This window comes from Orcinus orca, chromosome 3, assembly GCF_937001465.1.
Source record: "Orcinus orca chromosome 3, mOrcOrc1.1, whole genome shotgun sequence".
In the NCBI taxonomy this organism is placed as follows: Eukaryota; Metazoa; Chordata; class Mammalia; order Artiodactyla; family Delphinidae; genus Orcinus; species Orcinus orca.
In genome coordinates, this window is record NC_064561.1 from 17,676,196 (window position 1) to 17,697,099 (window position 20,904).

Here is a 20,904-nt window from a genome sequence, read left to right on the forward strand (position 1 = left end):
ATCTGTTGGATGTTCTCCATGACATAATAAAAAGCATCTTAACAGTAATTTTAAATGATGGCTAACTCAAATCACTTAACTTGAAAAGTCATTGTTCAGAAATAATTTCTATTAAAACTGATGTAACAAATACTTCATGCATAAGAGATGCTATAAATCAAAATAACTAAAAATCACTGCTAGGTCCTTGTACAATCATGGTATCATAGTACACATACACAAGTGCTAATTATTTTATCCACAGCACTCCCCATTCCACAAAAGCATCATAACACTGAATACAACTATTTCTGAGGCTCTCTTTTCTGCTGGCTCCTATCCATCATGTATTCCTCCCACCACAAGGATGGTTCAACATCCACAAATCAATGTGATACACCACATCAACAAAAAGAAGGATAAAAGTCATATGATCATCGCCATAGATGCAGAAAAAGCATATGATAAAATTCAGCATCCATTTATGATAAAAACTCTCAACAAAGTAAAATGGGTAGAGAGGGAATGTACCTCAACATAATGATAAGCCCACAGCTAACATCATACTCAACAGTGATAAGCCCACAGCTAACATCATACTCAACAGTGAAAACCTAAAAGCTTTTCCTCTAAGATCAGGAAAAAGACAAGGATACCCACTCTTGCCACTTTTATGCAACACAGTACTCGAAGTCCTAGCCAGTGCAATTAGACAAGAAAAAGAAATAAAAGGCATCCAAATCTGAAAAGAAGAAGTAAGACTGTCTCTATTTGTAGATGACATGATATTGTACATAGAAAACTCCAAAGACTCCACCAAAAAACTGTTAGAACTAATAAACAAATTCCATAAAGTTGCAGGATACAAGATCAATATATGTAAATCAGCTGTGTTTCTATATACTGGTAACAGACTATCAGAAAGATAAATTAAGAAAACAATTGCATTTACAATCACATCAAAACGAATGAAATAGGGTCTTCCCCCGTGGTGCAGTGGTTAAGAGTCCACTGGCCAATGCAGGGGACATGGGTTCGAGCCCTGATCCAGGAAGATCCCACATGCCGCAGAGCAACTAAGCCCATGCACCACAACTACTGAGCCTGTGCTCTAGAGCATGCAAGTCACAAATACTGAAGCCCGCGTGCCACAACTACTGAAGCCTGTGAGCCTAGAGCCTGTGCTCTGCAACAAGAGAAGCCACGGCAGTGAGAAGCCCTCGCACTGCAATGCCCCCGCTCGCTGCAACTAAAGAAAGCCTGCGTGCAGCAACGAAGACCCAACGCAGCCAATAAAAAATAAATACATCAAATCTAAAAAGAATGAAATACCTAGGAATAAACTTAACCAAGGAGGTGAAAGACCCGTACAATGAAAACTATAAGACACTGACAAAAGAAACTGAAAAAGACACAAATAAATGGAAAAATAATCTGTGCTCACAGACTGGAAGAATTAATATTGTTAAAATGTCCATTCTACCCAAAGCAATCTACAGATTCAGTGTAACCCCTACAAAAAGTCCAATGACATTTTTCACAGAAACTGAATAAACAATCCTACAATTTGTATGGAAGCACAAAATACCCCAAATAGCCAAAGCAATCTTGAGAAAGAAGAACAAAGCTAGAGGCATCATGCTTCCAGATTTCAAACTATATTACAGGACTACAGTAATCAAAATAGTATGATATTGGCATAAAAACAGACACATAGATCAATGGAACAGAATAGTCTCCAGAAACAAACCCACACATATATGGTCAATCAATTTCCTACAAAGGGGCCAAGAACATGCAATGGGGAAAGGACAGTCTCTTCAATAAACAGTGATGGGAAAACTGGACAGCCACATGCAAAAGAATGAAACTGGACCACTATCTTACACCATACACAAAAACAATGGTCCTTGTTTCATGCAAATTTCTATTGACACAGTTCCCCACTATTTCTTACATTTCACAGGTGCTAGCTAAGTGTGTGATATTGCTGTTATCCCTTGAATTAATGATGTTAGTTAAAAGAGATGACTCATTCTCATGAAAAAAAAATTACGGGCTAGGAACAATGTCACTCACACTAACAGGAGAAGTATTTGTCCAGAGGCTAACTAACCACTGACTGAAGGAAGGACTTTAAGTGAAACTGCTGAGGAAGGAGGTAAGAGAACATGAAAAAAAAATCATGAAATCAGTCCCTATTGAGGACAATTAGAAAAAAAATAACACGGTGAGAGACTATTCATATAAGAAAACAAATGAGAACAGGAAGTTTAAAGTTTTCATAATCTGAGATGTTTGTAAACCAATAAATGTAAGTAATGAGAAAAATATTTAAAGTTTATCCTAAATATACAAAATAACCAATGAGATTTGTTGAAGTGGGTCTCAAGATTGGCCGATAATAATAGAAAAGAATACTTTACCTAAGAACCTACTATTCGGAGGAAAAAAGGAAAAGCAGTTATTTTACATCAAGACAATGTTCATCCTTCAAGAAAATTTAAGTGAAAAGAAGAATTCAGAATATGTCTGAGAGATAGAAATGAGACTTTGACGGGGGCAATATACCAAGGTCAACTGGCCAAATGGAGTAAATACAAAAGTTCTTTACAGATCACAAAACTGGCAGACAAGATAGAGTACTGATAGGGGTTCCAGTCATCTACAAAACTGCAGAAATCTCATTTAGCTAAAAGCAGGATGTCTAACAAGTTCCTGATCTGCTTTACTGTTCATTTTGTCTCCCAAAGGATAATTGCTAGGGGTAACCAGAGGAAAATGCTACCCAGAACATAACATATACCCAGACTGTGAAGTGACTAGTAACTTGGAAGAAAGCAACCTATCATTTTACAGTACGCAAAACCCAGGGCAAAAAAGCTGGGTAATTACAAATCATCTTGATGAGAAAGGAAATGAAGAAGCCAGCAAGAATGCACAAGATAAATTCAACTTTAAGGAAGACTCGTACAAAGTAAAGGCCAATGCAGGATGACAATATAGACTTATAAAAATTCTCCCCAAAACTAAAAAGCCCAGAAAGAGTTGAAAGTTGCCGATAATGACAGGAACAAGCAAAGGGGCTTCTCTCAATCCCTTCCCAAAATATTTAAGTTTTTTCTGAGCAAGAAGAATAGGAAAGAAATATGTCCACCGCTCAGGGCCAACAAAACAATGGATGAAAACATTTCTCAAAAACTTTTTTGCTTGTTTCCCTGTAAAGGAGAACAACCTGAGAACTAAGACGACCAGAGCAAGGCTAAAGCACCCTGGAAATGGGTTGAGTTCATAAGAAAGCAAATATATTCTTAGGATAGGTCTCCCAGTTCAGTAAAACTGCTGTTCATAGCTTGTGCATTCATGCTGGTTTCTTCAAGTAATCTCTCATTCCATTAAAATAATTTATAATTACCCAGCTTTCTTTGCCCTGGTGTTTGCAAACTTAAAAATGTTATAGTTGCTTTCTTCCAAATTTCTAGTCACTTTGCTTTACATCATCAAATGCAAAGACTACTTCCCAGTCCTCAGCATGCCATCCTCCTCAGCAGTGTCAGAGGTAGCAAACCACTTAACTTTTAAGACAATATATATTTCTTTGGTCTCTTCCTTCTCCTTCTCAGTCTTCTTGGCTATCCAGTTGTCCCAGCACCCTCTGTTGAAAAGACTGTTCTTTTCCTCACTCAATTGTGTTGGCACCTTTGTCAAAAATCAATTGATCATAAATTAAGGGTTTATTTCTGGTTCTCAGTTCTATGCCATTGATCTATATGTCTATGCCAGTCCACAGTGACTTGTAAGTTTTGAAATCAGGAAATGTAGCCCTCTAATTTTGTTTTTCTTTTGCAAGATTGTTTTGACAATTCTACGTCCACATACATTTTGCTGGCCAATTTCTGCAAAAAGCCAGCTGGTATTTTCTTAGGGTTATTGAATCTGTAGGTCAGTTTGGGGGAGTGCTGTCACTATAACAGTATTAAGTCTTTAGATTCATGAACATGGGATGTCTTTCCATTTACTTAGGTCTTCTGGAATTTCTTGTGACAGTATTTTGTAGTTTTCAAGGCCAATGACATTTTAAATGATATTAAAAATATATTTTCTAATTGTTTGTTCTGGCATACAGAAGTACAATTGACTGTGTGTGTGTTTGTATTGATCTTGTAATTAGTGACCTTTCTAAATTTACTCAACTTTAAAAAAAATCACTCTGTAATAATAAATGAGAAACAAAGGTTTAATGACATTTAATTATGGATTAACACAGGCTGCCTTTCTCAATCCATGGCAGATGGTTGTGTATCTCATATGGTATCTGAGGTATCCTGAATGAAGAGTGATCCCACAAATGTAAAGCGGATGTCAGTGACTCCCTCACACATGTGTTTTTTCAGTTTATTGCAAAATAGCATATATACTCAGTTACATGGATTTATACATGATACCATCTACTTTTAACTAAATGTCCCTCATTAAATGGACAATGCCTTAAAAACATCCCTACAAAATAAAGCAAAAATAAATTGGAAGAGCTGACATTTCTACTCTTGTACAACCTCTTTTTAGTTACCATAAAAGGTTTTAAAAAACCCAACTAATCAGATTTGTAAAAGAAAGCCCCCAAATTAGAAATGATCATGAAACACTATTAGAAATACACTTATTACAGCTGTTATTAGCTATTAACCTAAGTGTTAGGCTTTAAGGTACTATGTCAAAGAAGACCAATAGTGTGGTTTAACATTTCTAAGTATAATACATATATTGGGGATAAATGTACACGCACAACCAAAAAAGTCTGTGCCCCAGTACTACAGGGAATGGGTTAGAGAGGGCACCAGTAGACACAGGGAAGCCAGTTAGGAGGCCACAGTCTAGGTAAGAGATTAGAGAAGGTTGCAATGGATGTGGAGAGAAATAGATACATTTTAGAGATATTCAGGAATTTGGATCAACAGGACTTGGTAATTAATTAGATATGAGGGGGTTGGGGTCTAAAGATGATGTCCTAGTTTCTGGCATAACACACTGGGTAGAAGGTGGTGTTGACTGAAACAGCAAACGTTGGAGGAGAAACAGATTTTTGGAGGAAAGATGATGAACTGTTGTGGACATACCAGGCTTGAAAGAAAATTGAGAGGGAGAGAATAATTCCACTCCCTAAGCATACCTCCAATAAAATGTTATATATTTTATGTAACAGAAGACATGTACACCATGTTTATGACAGCATTACTTGTAACAGTCAAAAAACAGGCAACCCACATGTCCTTCAACAGCAGAATAGGTAAAATGTGATATATTCATGCACTGGATCACTGACAAAACTATTGCTATATGCAATGACATGAATTTATTTCACCAGTATGATGTGAGCAAAAGAAACTAATCACAAGATGAAAAAGAATACATACCATGATTCTATGTATATAAGTTAAAAAGCAGGCATAATCTCTAGTGTTCAAAGTCAGGACAGTATTTACTTTTGGGGAGGGAGCAAGGGAGAAGTAGTGATTGAAAGGGGACTCCCAGGGAGCTCTGTGGAGCTCATAATGCTCTATTTCTTGACAAGGTTCAGAGTGACGTCAATGTGGTCGCTGTAGTAATTCATCAAGCTGTGGACTTATGATGGTGTATTTTTCTGTGTATGTTATAGCAGACAAATACTGTATGACTCCATTTATATGAGGTTTCTAGAGTAGTCAAATTCATAGAGACAGAAAGTAGAAGGGTGGCTGCCAGGGGCTGGGGGGAGAAGGAAAGGCATAGCTTAATGGGTATAGGGTTTCAGTTTTGCAAGATGAAAAGACTTCTGGAGATTGGTTCCACAACAACGTGAATCTAGTCAACACTACTGAACTGTACATCTAAAATGGTTAAGATGGTAAACTTCATGTTACATGTATTTTACCATAATTAAAAATTAAACGAACAAACGAACCAATCAACCCTTCAGTAATTTTCTACTCCTCTTGGGATAAAGTTCAAAATCCTAACACAGCCTAGAAAGTACTGACCCACCTTTTCACCTCTGCTGTATACCACTCTTCCCCTTACTCTCAACTCCTTTCAGTTCCTCAAGCACACCAAGGGTTTCTTTGTACCTTTGGTCTTCATATATTTTCCTGGCCTGAAATGGTCTTCCTTTCTGTGCCCCTTTTAGTTTAATATCTGCTCCTGCTTTAGCCTCAGCTTAAACATCGTTTCTTCCGAGAAGCCTGCCCTGAGCATCCTAGACTGGGTTAGTTCTCTCATTTATGCTCTCTCAGCATCCTGATACTTTCCCCAAGAATTATTATTAAATTATTACTTGTGTTATTATCTGTTTAATGTTTGTTTTCACCACTAGACAATACACAGGGGCTGACTCACCTTGCTTCTTCCACTAGACAGCCACCAGACAGCATGAAGGAACTTCTTGTCCTGCCTGCCGTACACGTGTTTAATAATTATTTGCTGAATGAGTATTTGAAGAGCTGTCCCACATGAGTTTAGGATTTCTGATCCAGATGAATTATAGTCTGGTGACAACATGCAAATGAGAAACTGCATCATTGACAATGATCTTTGAGCAATCATAAAAGAGAGACATTAGAAAACTAACCTGTGTAAATAGCACTCCAATATTTATAAACTGATAAAGATGGACTGTGTAGATTATGGGCTAGTTAGGGTACTATTAATCCCTAGAAAAATTTCAGAAATAATTATTCAAGGAATAATTTGTAGACACTTAGAAGAGGAAGCTATAATCATGGGGTGCTTGCACAGGTTCACAATGTGTGGGAGACAGAATAATGCCCTCCTCCCAATCCTCCCAATGTCTCCATCCTAATCCCTGGGACCTGTGAATATGTTAGGTAACATGACAAGAGGGAATTAAGGTTGGTAATCAGTTGACTTTAAAATAAAGAGATTACCTTGGACTATGTGGGTGGGCCCAATGTAATCACAGGGTCTTAAATGTGGAAGAGAGGTAGGAAATCAGAGTCACAGAAAGCTCTGAAGATGCCTCACTGCTGATTTTGAAGATAGAGGAAGGGGCCATGAGCCAATGAATACAGGCAGTCTCTAGAAGCTGGAAAAAACAAGGAAATGGATTCTCCCTCAGACCATCCAGAAGGAATACAGTCTTGCCCAACACCTTGATTTTAGCCCAGTGAAACCCATTTAGGACTTCTCACTTCCAAAACTGTAGGATAATAAATTTGTGTTCTTTTAATCCACCTGGTTTGAGGTAATTGATTACAGTGGCAATAGGAAAATAACATACTATTAAGCCATAAAAATGCACTTCTTCTCCTTCCTAGCAAATCAGAAACAAAGTAAATACAATATATTTGTTTTTTTCCATCAAAGAACTTGATTATGTCTTTTATGATATCATAAGACAAAGAAATATGTACTACATGCAAAGTCAATAAAGTAAATTAGAAAATGGTTAAATGCCCTCCCCACTCCCCCAGAAGTGCTGATTAATGGAATAATGTCAACCATCTTAGAAGGTTTTTAGAAACACACTACAAGGGTCTGTTCATTCACACTCTTCCGATACTTTTATCAATAACTTAGAGCGGCGTTCTTAACTTTGGGTCCGTGGACCACTTGAGGCCTCAACAGGCATCTGAACCTCTTAAACTTTATTGAAAACTCTGTGTACATATACACAAATAAGTATTTTTCATCAGAAAGGTCCACAGCTTTCATTAAAGTCTTAATAGGAATCCATAATCCCAGAAGGTTAAGAACCACTGACCTACATGAAGACACAGGAAGTATGCTCATCACCTTCACGGGTGACACAAAGCTGCTAAAAAGAGTAAAGACTGGATGAAAAATCAGGATTCAAAAAGTATCCTGAAAGGCTGAATGAACAGGCTGAACCCCGTAAAGGTAAAATCACTTGGCTTAGGGCAGCCTCCATGAAAAAGACCTAGAAGGTCTAATCAGCAGTAATCTCAGTATGAGTCAGTGATCAGGGCTACCAAAAGAAACTACATGACTCTAGGCAGGTGTTCAGAATGATGGAAAAAAAGCATTCTACTCTTTTCTGCATTGGTGAAACCAAGTTGCAATACTGTTCAATTATGCTTTTCTCTTTGGGCCGCCATAACAAATGACTACAAACCTGGTGGCTTAAAACAACATAAATTTATTGTCTCACAGTTCAGGCCAGAAGTCGAAGTGAAGGTGTTGGCAGGGCTGGCTCCTTCTGGAGGCTCCAAGGGAGAAATAGTCCCATGTCTCTCTCCGAAGCCTCTGGTGGTTGCCAGCAATCCTTGGCACTCCCTGGCGATGGCAGCGTAACTCCTATCTCTGTCTACCTCTATCTTCCCATTGTCTCTCTGTATCCTCTCTTCTCCTTATAAGTACACCAGTCACTGGATTTAGGCTCCACCCTAAACTAGTATGATCTTATCTTGATCCTTAACTACTTACATCTGCAAAGATCCTATTTCCAAATAAGATCACATTCTGAGCTTCCAGGTGGACATGAAGTTTTGTAGGACACTATTCAACTCACTGCATCCTTTAAGTGGAATATTGCTTTCTATGGTTTACAATACCATATTCTTAAGAATGGTCAATAGAAATAGGAATATGAAGTCTAAGGGTTAGAGGACTTGAGTCAGACAAGGAAATTAACTACTGTCTACAAATTTTTGAACTGCCTTTTTTTCCTCCAAAAGAAAAAAAGACTTTCTAACATTCTGTTTTCCAGAGATGAATGTGGTAGATTTCTGTCACTCATTTGTTCAAGCTTGAGCTGTAAAACCATTGGATAGTAATGCTGAGGCCTCAGATGGGTGGTTAGACTTGATGATCACTGATGACTGTTAAGTTCTTAGATTCTAAAATTCCTTCCCCATGTCTCCATCTCCATGGCCCTTTTAACTGGCCATTATACAGTATCAAAGAACCATAAAGCTCTACTAATACAGCAAACACTGTGTGGGAGAGTAGGAGGTAGAGGTGAGTGGGATGCCAGCAAGAAGGTACACATTGTAAAGAAAACTCAGAAGCCCTAGGAACGAAAGAATATCAGAATACAGGTAGCTTCAGCATGGTGAGCAAGGGTGAGATGAATGGCCTGAGGGAAGGAAAGGCTGGAGCCAGACCAAGCAGCAAGTGCCTTGTATACCACAGTAAGGAGTTCAGATTTCCATTCTAAGGACAATAAGAAACCACTGAAGGGTAGTTTAAGCAAGGAGTGACATGACTGGGTGAAGCTTCAAGATCACTGTGGCTACCAGGGAGAAAAGACTGATGGAAGTTAAGAGAAAAAGCAGAAAGACCAAAAAAGGGTAAGAGATGGTAGCTGCCTGTACTAAGATGGCAGGAGTGAAAATGGCAAGCAACAGATAGATATGATACACCCTGAAGGTAAACTGTGGAGGATGGATCAGATGTGGAATGTGAGGAAAAGAAGCCAGGATGAAATTTGTTTAAATAACAAGAGCGGACAGCGATGTCATTTACTGAGATGGAGAAGACTGGGGAACAGTGGTAGCAGACTGGAAGGCAAAAAATAGATATATATCAAAAGCTCCATTTGAAGCTTATCAATCTGGAGGTGTCTCTGAGAAATTTAAGTTAAAGATACCAAGTAGGCAGTTGAATATACGAATCCAGAGCTCAGAGGAGAAGATTAGGCTAAAAGTAAAGATACAGGAAGCTGTTGCAGGAGGCATGTGGAGAGAGGAAAAAATTGTCGTCACAAAGAGTTCTCTTATTTCTTTACAAGAAAATATTTTTGGATTACTGGATATTGTTAAGTGCCCATTTATTTTTGCTTAAGTTTTATGATCTCAAACCTCAGTCAGTTGGGTTCTAAGATTTTTCTCCAGCAACATTCAGCTGCTTGGGTGACAGAAAGCATGGAGAAGATGAATGGAGAAGATGAATGGAGAGGAGCTCAGATGTTGGGAAAACAGGGAGCTTCTTCAAAGAAAAAAAAATAGGGGGCAGAATTCATTTGCAGTGCACACAGGGGAAAGAGTGGGAATCATACTGTGTACATGGATTAAAAAAAGACAAATTCACCCAATGGCATACAGCAAAGTGCACCAGCCCCATTCACCCCATCACCCCCAGTCGCCAGAGGCAACCACTTTTAACTAGCTCTTTTTTAGTTCTTCCGGTGGTCACCTTCCACTAGTTCTAAAAAGGCTTACAGCCATTATTTCCTGGTTTCTCAACTTTAGACATTGTCTGTGGATTTACGATGTCACAAATTAGGATTCTGCTCACTTAACACTTCTCCATCTTCCCTCTCTTCTGATTTTATTATTTCATTATTTTCCACTGCAGTTAAACCTTTCTAGTTTCTGCAATTACAGACTATCTCTTGAATCCTCACCTGTGAGATGAGATGAAGATACTGGCCCTCACCTGTCCCTAATATCTCCTTTCTCTCTTCTATTTCTCCAGCTTTGTCATCTATTTATAATTGTATACTCTTAAGGTTGATAACATTTCCTTTCTGGTCTGCAATTATACAGGTTTCTCTGCTACACAAAAGTCGAGCATTCCTGTGAAACCTTTTGTAAGCCAAAATGGCAAAAAGAGAAGAAGCAATTACTGCAGGACACATCTTGCTAACGGACCCACAAAATAAATCAAGATAGAGCACAGATGCTCACAGACACGGTTCACAGCTACGGCAGCTCAATGTTAAGACGCTGAGTGTCGTTCCGGGGCAGGAGCTTGGCAGGGCCGCTCTCACTGCTCTGGGTGCAGCTGCCTCTACACTGGCTTGTCAGGCTACAAAACAAATGCTGAATGCTATTTTCGCTTCTTGCCTTTTTTCCATTAAAAGCGAAAATCCTCTTCAGATTTCTGAAAAGGAAATCAAAAATAGGTACTAGGGCTTCCCTGGTGGCACAGTGGTTGAGAGTCCGCCTGCCGATGCAGGGGACACGGGTTCGTGACCCGGTCCGGGAAGATCCCACATGCCATGGAGCGGCTAGGCCCGTGAGCCATGGCCGCTGAACCTGCACGTCCGGAGCCTGTGCTCCGCAATGGGAGAGGCCACAACAGTGAGAGGCCCGCATACCACAAAAAAAAAAAAAAAAAAAAAGGTACTAATGTAGGTCTTTTGTAAAAGCAAAGTGTAAAGCGAACTTTCAAAAAGTGGAGATTACCCATAGTTAAGTCTTCATGCTTTAACTACAGATTGATCTTAAACAGTGAAAGTCAACAAAACCAATAAAAGCATTAATATCATCATGATAAAAATATCATACAAAAGCCAAGTCCTGTCCCTTTCTAGGATTTACTAACTGCTCAAAACGATGACACATTTTAGCTTGATTCCTGTTAAGACAAGAACACTTGGTCTTAGAGTTCCTCTTTTCTTATTGGTGAAAAACATGAGAGTTCCTCTTTTCTTATTGGTGAAAAACATGCCCTCTTCAGTTATTTCTAGTGTCTTCCAGTTTTCTACTCATTCTAACCACTGCTTGGAATTCATTCAGTTCTTCTTGAAGCTAGGGAATAAACTTAAAAAAAATACCAACCTTAGACACATACTTGTTCACTTTAGAGAGTATGACTTTCCCCCTATGGAGAAGGTTTTATATTAAAAATAATTTCAAAAAAATGAGAGAGAAAAGAAAATGAGAAATGTCACCCACAATCCAATCAACATAACACAACCATTTTAATCTTTGCATATTACTTTGAGTCCCTGTCCACTGTAAGCATATTTAACACAGTCACAGTTCAATCACTATGCATTTACTTTTGTAGGATATAGCCAGCTTTCACAATGATCCCCTTTAATGGCTATGTAACATTCCACTAAATAGATATATCATAATTTATTAAACCCACTTGGGAAGCGATACAAGATGTGGTTAAAGTATAAGCTCTGCAGTCAGACAGACCTACATCAAGTCCAAACTCTACTGAATCACCACAGGATTCAGCTGGTGGATTACCTCACTCGCTTTAATTCGTCCAACACTAATTACCAGTGCCACCCTCCTATGTTCCAGGCTCAACACTAAGCACTGAGTATGCAAGAGTGGACACTGAGACAGGATCTCTGCCTTCAGAAACAAACAAGATAGATATATAATTTCCAACCATGTTAAGTGCTATAAAGAAAAAAACCCACTAAGTGCGAGACTGGAGTGCCTTAAATTCCGACCCACAGAATGAGGATATAGTACTACCGAGAGCTGTTACAAGTATTAAATGATAATCCATGTACAGTATTTGGCACCATTCTTGGTACACAGTAGTTACCCAATATATATTAACTATGTCACTGCCTGGGATAAAGAGAGAACACCAAAGCAGGAAATACCATCCTCTCAGTATACTCCTTCCTCTGTCAATATAAATCCTGTACTTTTTCAGGTTTGAGTTTACTGCTAGAAGTTTGATGTGGGTCTTTTTTAGATCCATTTCTCTCCTTATTATGTTCAAGTTTTCTTTTACCTCCCTGAACAAACTGAGTATATTTGTTATAGCTGTTTTAACATCCTTATCTGCAATTCCATCATTTGCCCCATTTCTGGGACTGTTTCTACTGCCTGTTTCCTGTCTGGTTATGGGTCATGTTTTTCTATTTCTTAGCTTGTCTGCTAATTTTTGATTGGATGCTAGTCTTGGATTTCATGTTTTGGGGAGCTGGATTTTACTGTATTCCTTTAAATATTATTGGGGTTTGTTCAGGATTAGTTACTTCGAATAAATCTGATCCTTTTAAGGTCTGCTTCTAAGCTTTGGTAGGTGGGTCCAGAACAGGCTTTCTCCAGGGCTAATTTGGCCTCACTCCATGCCTTGTGCATCAGGTCTTTCTACTCTGATTAGTGAGAATATGAACTATTCCCAGCCTCGTGCGAACTCCAACAATTCTTCCACCTGCTAAGTTTTAACAGTTCTCCATAAAACGTGCAGATCAGTACTCAACCAAAGGCTTGAGGGTACCCCTTGCAGCTTTCCAGAGCTTGCTCTCTGTGCAGCTCCCTCCTCTCCTATACTTGACCTCCTCACACATTCAAGCTGCCTTTGCCTCCCTGAGCTCTGAACTCTGTCTCATCAACTCGGGGAGACCACCAGATTCTTTCTGGGTCCCCCCCTCCCTGTGCTGCAGCTTGGAAACTCTCCAGGAGGTAAACTGAGGCGGTCACAGAGCTCTGTTGTTTATTTCCTTTCTCTCAGGGATCACTGTCTTGTGCTGTTTTTTGACCTATTTCTAAAACAACTTTGTCAGGTTTCCCAGTCACTTGAGGTGGCAAGATAAACCTGGTGTCTGTTACTCCATTATGGCTGGAAGCAGAACTAATCAAGTTTGACTTCAACTTCCACATTTTCAATGGAACTTCTTTAGACTACAAGTCCAAATAATTTTTCATTTCTCTGATCTTTGTACCATTTACGATCTAGCATAATAACAGAGGCCCTACAGTATATTCTGTCCATCAACACCCCACCATCCCCCATCCCACCATACAGCTTCCAGCAATGCCTGCTATCAGTTTCACTACCAGACCAAGCACCACAGGATTAAATGCAATCACATATTACAGTGGCTTGTGCCAGGCACAGTCCTAGGTGTTTGGCTGAAACAAAGAAGACACTGTCCCTAATTTCCAAGAGCTCACAGTTTGGGACAACTGAGTAATCAAATTCTCACCCATAAATCCATAAAATAGTTTTAATGGGAAAAACTAAGGTATAAATGAACCTTTAGAACAGGGATTGTGGGTTGTCAAAAGTTTTCTTAAAGGGCCAGAGAATAAGTAGTTTAGGCTTGGAAGCCATACAGGCTCCTGTAATAACTGCTCAACTCTGCCGGTGTACCTTGAAAGTAACCACAGACATGTGAGTGAATGGGCATGGCTGTGTTCCAATAAGCTCTGTTTACAATAACAGGTGGCTGGCCCCCTGGCTGGAGTTTGCAGACAGCTTGCACCACCTTCTACAATGGCATGTCCTGTTTGTGCCATCCAGACAAGACTGATCTCAACAAGAAACCCAAGTTCTCTCAGGTAGAATTACATACTATGTCTTTTGCACACACCACAGAACCTGTATAACACAAGCACAGTGTAGGTGCTTATCAAGGACTTTTTAATTTACTTCATTTGACATTTGAAGGGTTCCCTTTATTTCACTCAAAATTGCTTCCAGCAGTAAAGAAATCTACACTTACTATGATCTACGGAAAAAATGAATGCCTAGTGCATAAAATACTCTAAGATGATAAAACAAACAAATGTTGATGATCCTGACAACTTAATTTCATTTTGTAAATAAGTCAAGGTTGCTATACTTAAAAGAACCAGCTGTGAGGACTATCCATGCATCCCAGTGATGTGGACATGGTCCAAAACACTACCAGACTTCTTTGAGAATTATCTAAAGAAAGAGTTCACAAGCACGTTAAAAGACTGCATCAAAAGTAATTTTCAATTGTCAAAATTAAAATCTATCCAGAAAAGACAAAGATTTGGTATATTGCATGTATTTTTCAAATTGTTCAATCAAAAAGATAATCTCACAAAACAAATTCTAAATGTTTAAATTTGTTTTCATTGTTGTACAGTATGTATGTATATATATGCACACATACACACCCATGTGACTGGTGTGAAAAAAACAGTATCCTTAATGGGTTTATTCCGGCAGGTTTGTTTAACAAGATTTGTCTTATTACTTTACAGTCACACTTTGTTCAAGATGGAGGGAATCTTGGAAGCCATCTAATCGAACGTTCCTTCAAATGAAGGATTTCCCTTTTGTAATATTCAAAACAATGCTCTGTAGTTTGTTCATCTCTTAAAACTCATAGTCAGAATTGAACATGCACTAAAGGTGTGCTTGGCCTATAACGAAGTGCGACCAGTGCTACCCAGGATCCAGATGCTCAAATGCATGCAAGATTAGAATGAGCTCGTCAGTGAGCAGGCTTTGTCCTGTAACATGCAGCTCTAAGCCTCATCTCCCCTCAACTCCCTTCCCTGCAGCTAATTTTTTTTTACCCAAATCAAGACTACATATTCATTCCTATTAACTTTTTTCTTAGTTTCAGCCCACCATTCCATATACTGAGATCCTACGGATCCTGTAGTCCAATATTTCAGTTAAATATGTCATGTCTTTATCAAAATCACTGGCACAACAATCAAAGAACTTCACAATGTGAAGAATAACAGGAGGAAAAATTGAAGGCAACAAGTATAGACAACACTTTGCCATAAAGAGAAACAGAGAAATGGGATGGCAGCAGGATGGATATTTGGTGGGGAGGTCAAATGTTTAAATATATATATTCAAATATTTATATGCTAATGAATCATCCAAAAGCAAAGGAAAAATACAGTATGTAAAAACATTTTCTAAATTGTTAAATTCTAAATTATTAAATTTCAACACAAATATAATTTATCATATATTGCTTGGTCATCTAATTTATATCAAAATCTGGTTTTTAGAGCCTCCAGCTCCTGAATTCTCCTTCCTTTCAGGATCTCTGCTTCTAGGATCACACTTACTTTTTCTCTGAATATTCTGAAATCTCTAACTATATCCAGTAGCCCCTGCCTTTGCCATTATGAAACTGAACATCACATGGCCCTTTTCATCCAAGATCTTGTTTCCACATTAATCGCCTTTACTCTCAGAATTTTAAAAATCAAATTCAGGCTTAATGGATTCTTCCAACAGAATCACATAAAACTTAAGAATCTAAGATTTTTAAAAAAATGTTATTGTATCCCTACAGTCAGCAAGATGGCCAAAAAAAGTTTATTATTTGGTAAAATTGCTCTCCAAGGCTGTAACATCCAATCCTGAACATTTCTAGGCTAAGTGGCCATTACCAAATTCTTCCCACCAGCACATCTGCATACAAAATGACATCATCAACAACAGGGCCTTCTCCTCTCCCAACCCCCACGCTAGGGTCAAACAAAAAGTTAGTGTGCACACACATAAAGCACATTTACAATGTCCACTGCACAGTAAATGCTAGCTAGTTTACATTTGTTTCTAGATCTAAACTCACCCTTTGAGTAAGTAGTAAGAAAGCAACCATGAACCACGATCTGTACATAAATATAAGGTGTGTTCTTTCAAAAGTCCATTTCTAAAAATGAATTCTTTATCAGTTAAAATATGAAATTTGTTGTCACCAAACAAATGAATCTCCATTTACATCTATTTAATGATAAAGAATATATTTTCAAAGTACAACACTTGTTTATGAAATATTTTATAAAGTTTAAAGTTTCCAAAATGTACTTTTAAAATACTAAAGCATCTAAGGAAAAAATAGCCAATTTGCCCTTTAAAGATATAGGACAAATAAATCTTGCTCAGTAATTCATACATGCCTAACCAATAGAAACAATGCAAAATAACAAGAAAGGTTTTTACTTTCACAAACCAAGTCATAGATTTAAAATGAGTCATCATGTTAAGCTCTAGGAAAACTGTAAAGTGATTTTGTCTTTATGTTCATTTCTACCAAACATTTGTCCTCAAAATGAATTTTCATTAATTTCCCATCTATTGACCACAGCTGTTTTTTTTGCCAGGAATTCTGTCTCATAACTGTTTTTTGTAATTTGAACATCACTTTGTTCAGTGTCAACACACAGTAAATCTTCAATAAACTTGTTAAGAATCAAATTATAAGAGCTTAAGAGTCAGAAGGAATGCATAATTTTTTCTAAAAATACAAAAATTTGAGACTCACTAAATCAAGAATATCATAATGTGAAATACCCAAATATTACTCAAATTTTAAACCGTTTTCTTTCTTGTTTTATTTGCGGTATAATTGACATAAGCCATTTTCTTAAACAGGAAAAGTTTTCAGAGATTTCTACCACAATTCTTGTTTTTCAAATACATTCCTGGGACTTCCCTGGCAGTCCAGTGGTTGGGACTCTGCAAATCCCTGGTCAGGGAACTAAAGATCCTGCAAGTGCATGGTGCAGCCAAAAAAACCATGAAACAAAAAAAAACAAAAATAAAATACATCCTAAATTCCTGCTGCAAAAGCACAAAAATGTCTTAGATTTCATGTTAATCCATCGGTTTAGAAACAATTTACAGGTAAACTGACATAAAAACCGCCACTAGACTGTGAGATTCAGGAAGAGGAGAGAGATTTGTTTTGTTCATTGCTGTGGCCCCTCCCTCTGCCCCAGTGCCTTGGATGGTGGCTGGTACCAGTAGGTTTTCAATTAGTATTTGCTGGATTGAAAGAACCTATGTGTGCAGACCCCTTAGTACAAAGCCAGACCCAAACCTGCAGGATCCCACCAACACCATGAGAAAACATGGAGCAATCTCATGCTGTGCAGATACAAATTGAGCCTCTAGAGAACAGAGGACAGGAAGAGAAGACAGACACTCAGGGGAACTGACTGCAGACTCAGTTTCCACACACTGCTCCAATGTATTCACATTGATGCCGTGTTTAAACTCCACCAATTTAGAGATTAATTTAGGTTAACAAATCTCCTCTTGTAAGAATGCAGGAATCATTTAAACTTCTCAATAACCTTATGGTGTAAACATTTCACCATTCCACTTTGCAGATGAAACTGAGGCTAAAAGGCCGAATTACTTTCTTAGAGTCACAAAGTACTTTCCCAGTGTCACACAGTTTATGTACAGCACGACTCAGAACCTTTAATCCTTTAATGCTACCACCTCGTTGACAGGGGACTAGGACTAACCTTTACCCACACATCAGTGCCCAATACCTTTCTATCCAAACACCTAAAACAAGTTTTCTTAAAGGTGGAGCTTTTGTTTGGGGTGACAGGCAAGCAACAAGTAGTTTCAGAACATGGATCACTTATGAGGTAAGTATCTAAAATGAGGATCATGTATTTGGGGTGCCTGGGGGAATCAAGCCCCAAAGCAAACCACAGATTTCAAAATACTGCACAGGGCCAGCTCTTGCTCTAGAACAGTTTGCCTCTCTCTCTTCCTCTTCCTCCCCTTCCACGTGACCCTCACAGATCTCAGTACCAGAAAATAGACTACCATTGTCAGTGCCATAGTTTGGCAACATTATGTGTCCCAACCACAGTGACTGGCACAGAACAAGCAGGCAAATATTTACTGAATGAACCAAAGGCCAAAGTTGTTTCTGTGGGGAAGGTGGGACCCTAACTGCCTTTTTTAACAAAGTGGAGATGAGAAGTGTACCCTAACACTTGATTACTGGTGTAAAAATGAACTTTTAAAAGGCAGGTGTAAACTGGGGACAGGCTACAGTCAAAGCCTTACCTGGTTCTTCTTCCTCAGCTAGATTGCCTCAAAGAAGAAAACAGCTTAGCACGTTAGCATTCAAATACAGATCTCAGAAGGCGCATGATGTTTTAATATTTTAGAGTATAAAACCAAACACCATTACCTTATTTAGGTTGCCTAGTTTAGGTCATGTTAACATGAACAGCAGCTTAAAAGAGTCCCCTCTCAGCATTCTCGGGGTGAGAGTGGGTGGAGGTTGAGAAGAATAGTAGGCATTTTTCCAAAAAGTTTGCTGTGGGCCAAAAAACAAAATCATACTCCACAGTGTGGGAAAAGTTTCCTTTAAAACATGGCCAGAAATTTATACAAATATATGCTTTATACCAAATAATTAAACAGAGCCTATGATAATAGGAAGACGTAAGGTTAAGCCAAACGCTTCAGAGACAACTCTCGAAAATTTTACCTATTTCCCCTTTGGTAGACTCCCGTGACCTGAAGACTTGGCTACAGGTTCCAATTGGTATTGGATTCTTCATAACGTGTGATTTTCAGGCGTCAAATTACAGTAAAGCTGGTGGGGCAGAGTAACAGCCAAAAGCAACAGGGAAGATGCCCATTTTTCTCCTCCACCCTCCTCTCACTTGCCACTTAAGAAAAACGGCACGCCTCTACATTAGAAAAGGGCCTCATCCTTTGAGATTCAATGCAGCGCTAAGTCTGTGATTTCGGGAACGAACCTGCGGATTCCAAAATACAGGTTAAGACCTCATCCATCATGAACTAGTTTTGCGCTCTTCCACCACCTCCTTTGTCTGAGCCGTCCCTGCAAACTCGCAGTTCAATGCCTTCCTGTAAACAAGCTAACTAAACCAAAAAGGAACGTTCTAAGTCTTTCTCAAAAGAAGAACCCAACAACGCGTCTGAAGCCTCATCCCAGGAGTGAGCAGGCGGGGGTGCACACGACGGGAACCTCGACCCTGGGGCCGCCCGCCGAGCTGCGCGACAATCCGGGCCGGGGTGGGGGCGCCGCGCCCGCCGCCCCCGCGCCCAGGCTGCGGCTCCCGCGGGGCCAGGGACCGGGGACCATCGCCCGCCGCTTCGCCACGGCTTCTCTCTCCGCTGCCAGGCACTCACCTCCGTGGATGGGCAGCGGCGCCAGCACCTGACCGCGGACCTCGGCCTTGGGCGAGTCGAGCCCGTAGCGCCCGCGGTCGATGCGGAATGTGAGCGGGGCGCCGCGGCCGGGCTCCTGCACCGTCACGTTGATGAGCGCCGTGTAGTACTCCTGGCTCGCGTTGTCTGCCCTCGCCGGCCACAGGCTGCAGGTCAGCAGCGCGAGCGCGGCGAGCCGGGCCGGGCCCGCCCGCGCCGCACCGCTCATCGTCCCTCCGGCTGCCGCCGCCGCCGCTGCTCTCGGACCGGGCTCCCGGGCCGGCGCCGAGAGGCGGCGCGGGCGCGGCCGCCGCGGCTGCGGGAGCGCACGCGCGCGGCCGGTGCAGGGCCGGGCACGAGCACGGCCCTCCTCGGTGCCGCGGCCCTGCTGCTCGCCGCCCTCACGTCCGCGGCTCGCCCGCGGGGACGCGCCCATGGGCCCCTTCGGCGAGGACGACGGGTCAGCCCGCGCGCGATAGTCTCCTCCGGGTCCCTCCAGGGCCATGGGGGCGGGCCCTCTCCATTCCCCGGGGCCGGTCCCGCCGAGTGGGGGCGCCTCGCAAGGACACGACAGAGGTGGGAGATGCGCCCGAAGAAGGGTCTCTAGAGCACAAAGTCCCGGTCGCCGAGCTGCTGCCTCAGGCGCGCGCTCGCCACCGCCCCGCCCACTGTCAGCCGGGTGGCACGGCGCAGGCTTGGGGCTCAGCCCCGCCTCCACGCGCATGCGTGCGAGGGCCTGTCCGCTCCCGCCCGCCTGCACGAGGGCCCTAGGAGGCCCCGGCGCTTTCTTAACCCGCGCCCGGACGTGTTTATACGTCAGGCGTGATGCGCCTAGGATCTAGAGCCCGGGTGCTTTCCAAGGGCCTCTGGAAGAGTTTGAGATGAGGTTGCAAAAGAAAAAGAGCTAAAACTTTAAAATTAATTTAAAGATTAAATGTCAATGGGATTACACATTTCAACTGGTCAACTCCAAGTCATATAATTGGCATCACAGGAGGGAGAATGCATCTGTGCAAATAAGAGTACAAGGCCTCACTAGGCCCGGATCTTTAAGGACATCTGAGTCATTAGGAAGGACCCCTACAGACTAGATGAAACCTCCAGAGTCCCTTGGACAAGGTGGAGACTGTGGTGAGACTTTCCCCCCACCCCAGACCCCCCCAGCACACACACTACCCTATACACACGCACACACACACACACACACACACACACACACCATATCAGTTAAGCTGTGCACCCTTCTAAAGCATAAGTGAAAGGGAAGGGTGAGTCTAGATTTGGGTGTAGCTGAATTCAGGAGCTTATATGATTTTGGGCAGCACACTCATCATTGCCATGAAGCAGGGAGGAAGGATGGCATCTTCTGACTAGCCAGGCCTGGATCTCCTGCCTCCTATAGTGGAAAGGGGGTGGAAGTCATCCTTGCTCAACCAACTGTACTGCGAATCCCAGAGAGAGGCAGCATTCCGAAGGAAAGCTGAGGCGCAGTTTCCAGGGAAAGGGTATGGATGTAGTGCAGGCCAACACATCAGATGTCCA

At 40.9% G+C, this 20,904-nt stretch overlaps 1 protein-coding gene across 5 annotated transcripts in view; it reads right to left on the reverse strand.

The window, feature by feature from the left end:
* RNF130 (ring finger protein 130) overlaps positions 1 to 20,022 on the reverse strand; it is a 140,674-nt gene extending 120,652 nt beyond the window's left edge. The window contains exon 1 of one of the 5 annotated variants that reach the window (XM_049707382.1): positions 19,345 to 20,018. In XM_049707382.1, coding sequence (XP_049563339.1) covers positions 19,345 to 19,867 — 523 coding nt within the window. In that variant the 5' untranslated portion in view covers positions 19,868 to 20,018. Of the gene's footprint in view, positions 1 to 19,344 lie in introns of all 5 variants that reach the window. The other 4 variants (XM_049707383.1, XM_033413515.2, XM_033413514.2 and 1 more) reach the window with 4 other exon arrangements.
* Between the last annotated feature and the right edge of the window lie 882 nt (positions 20,023 to 20,904).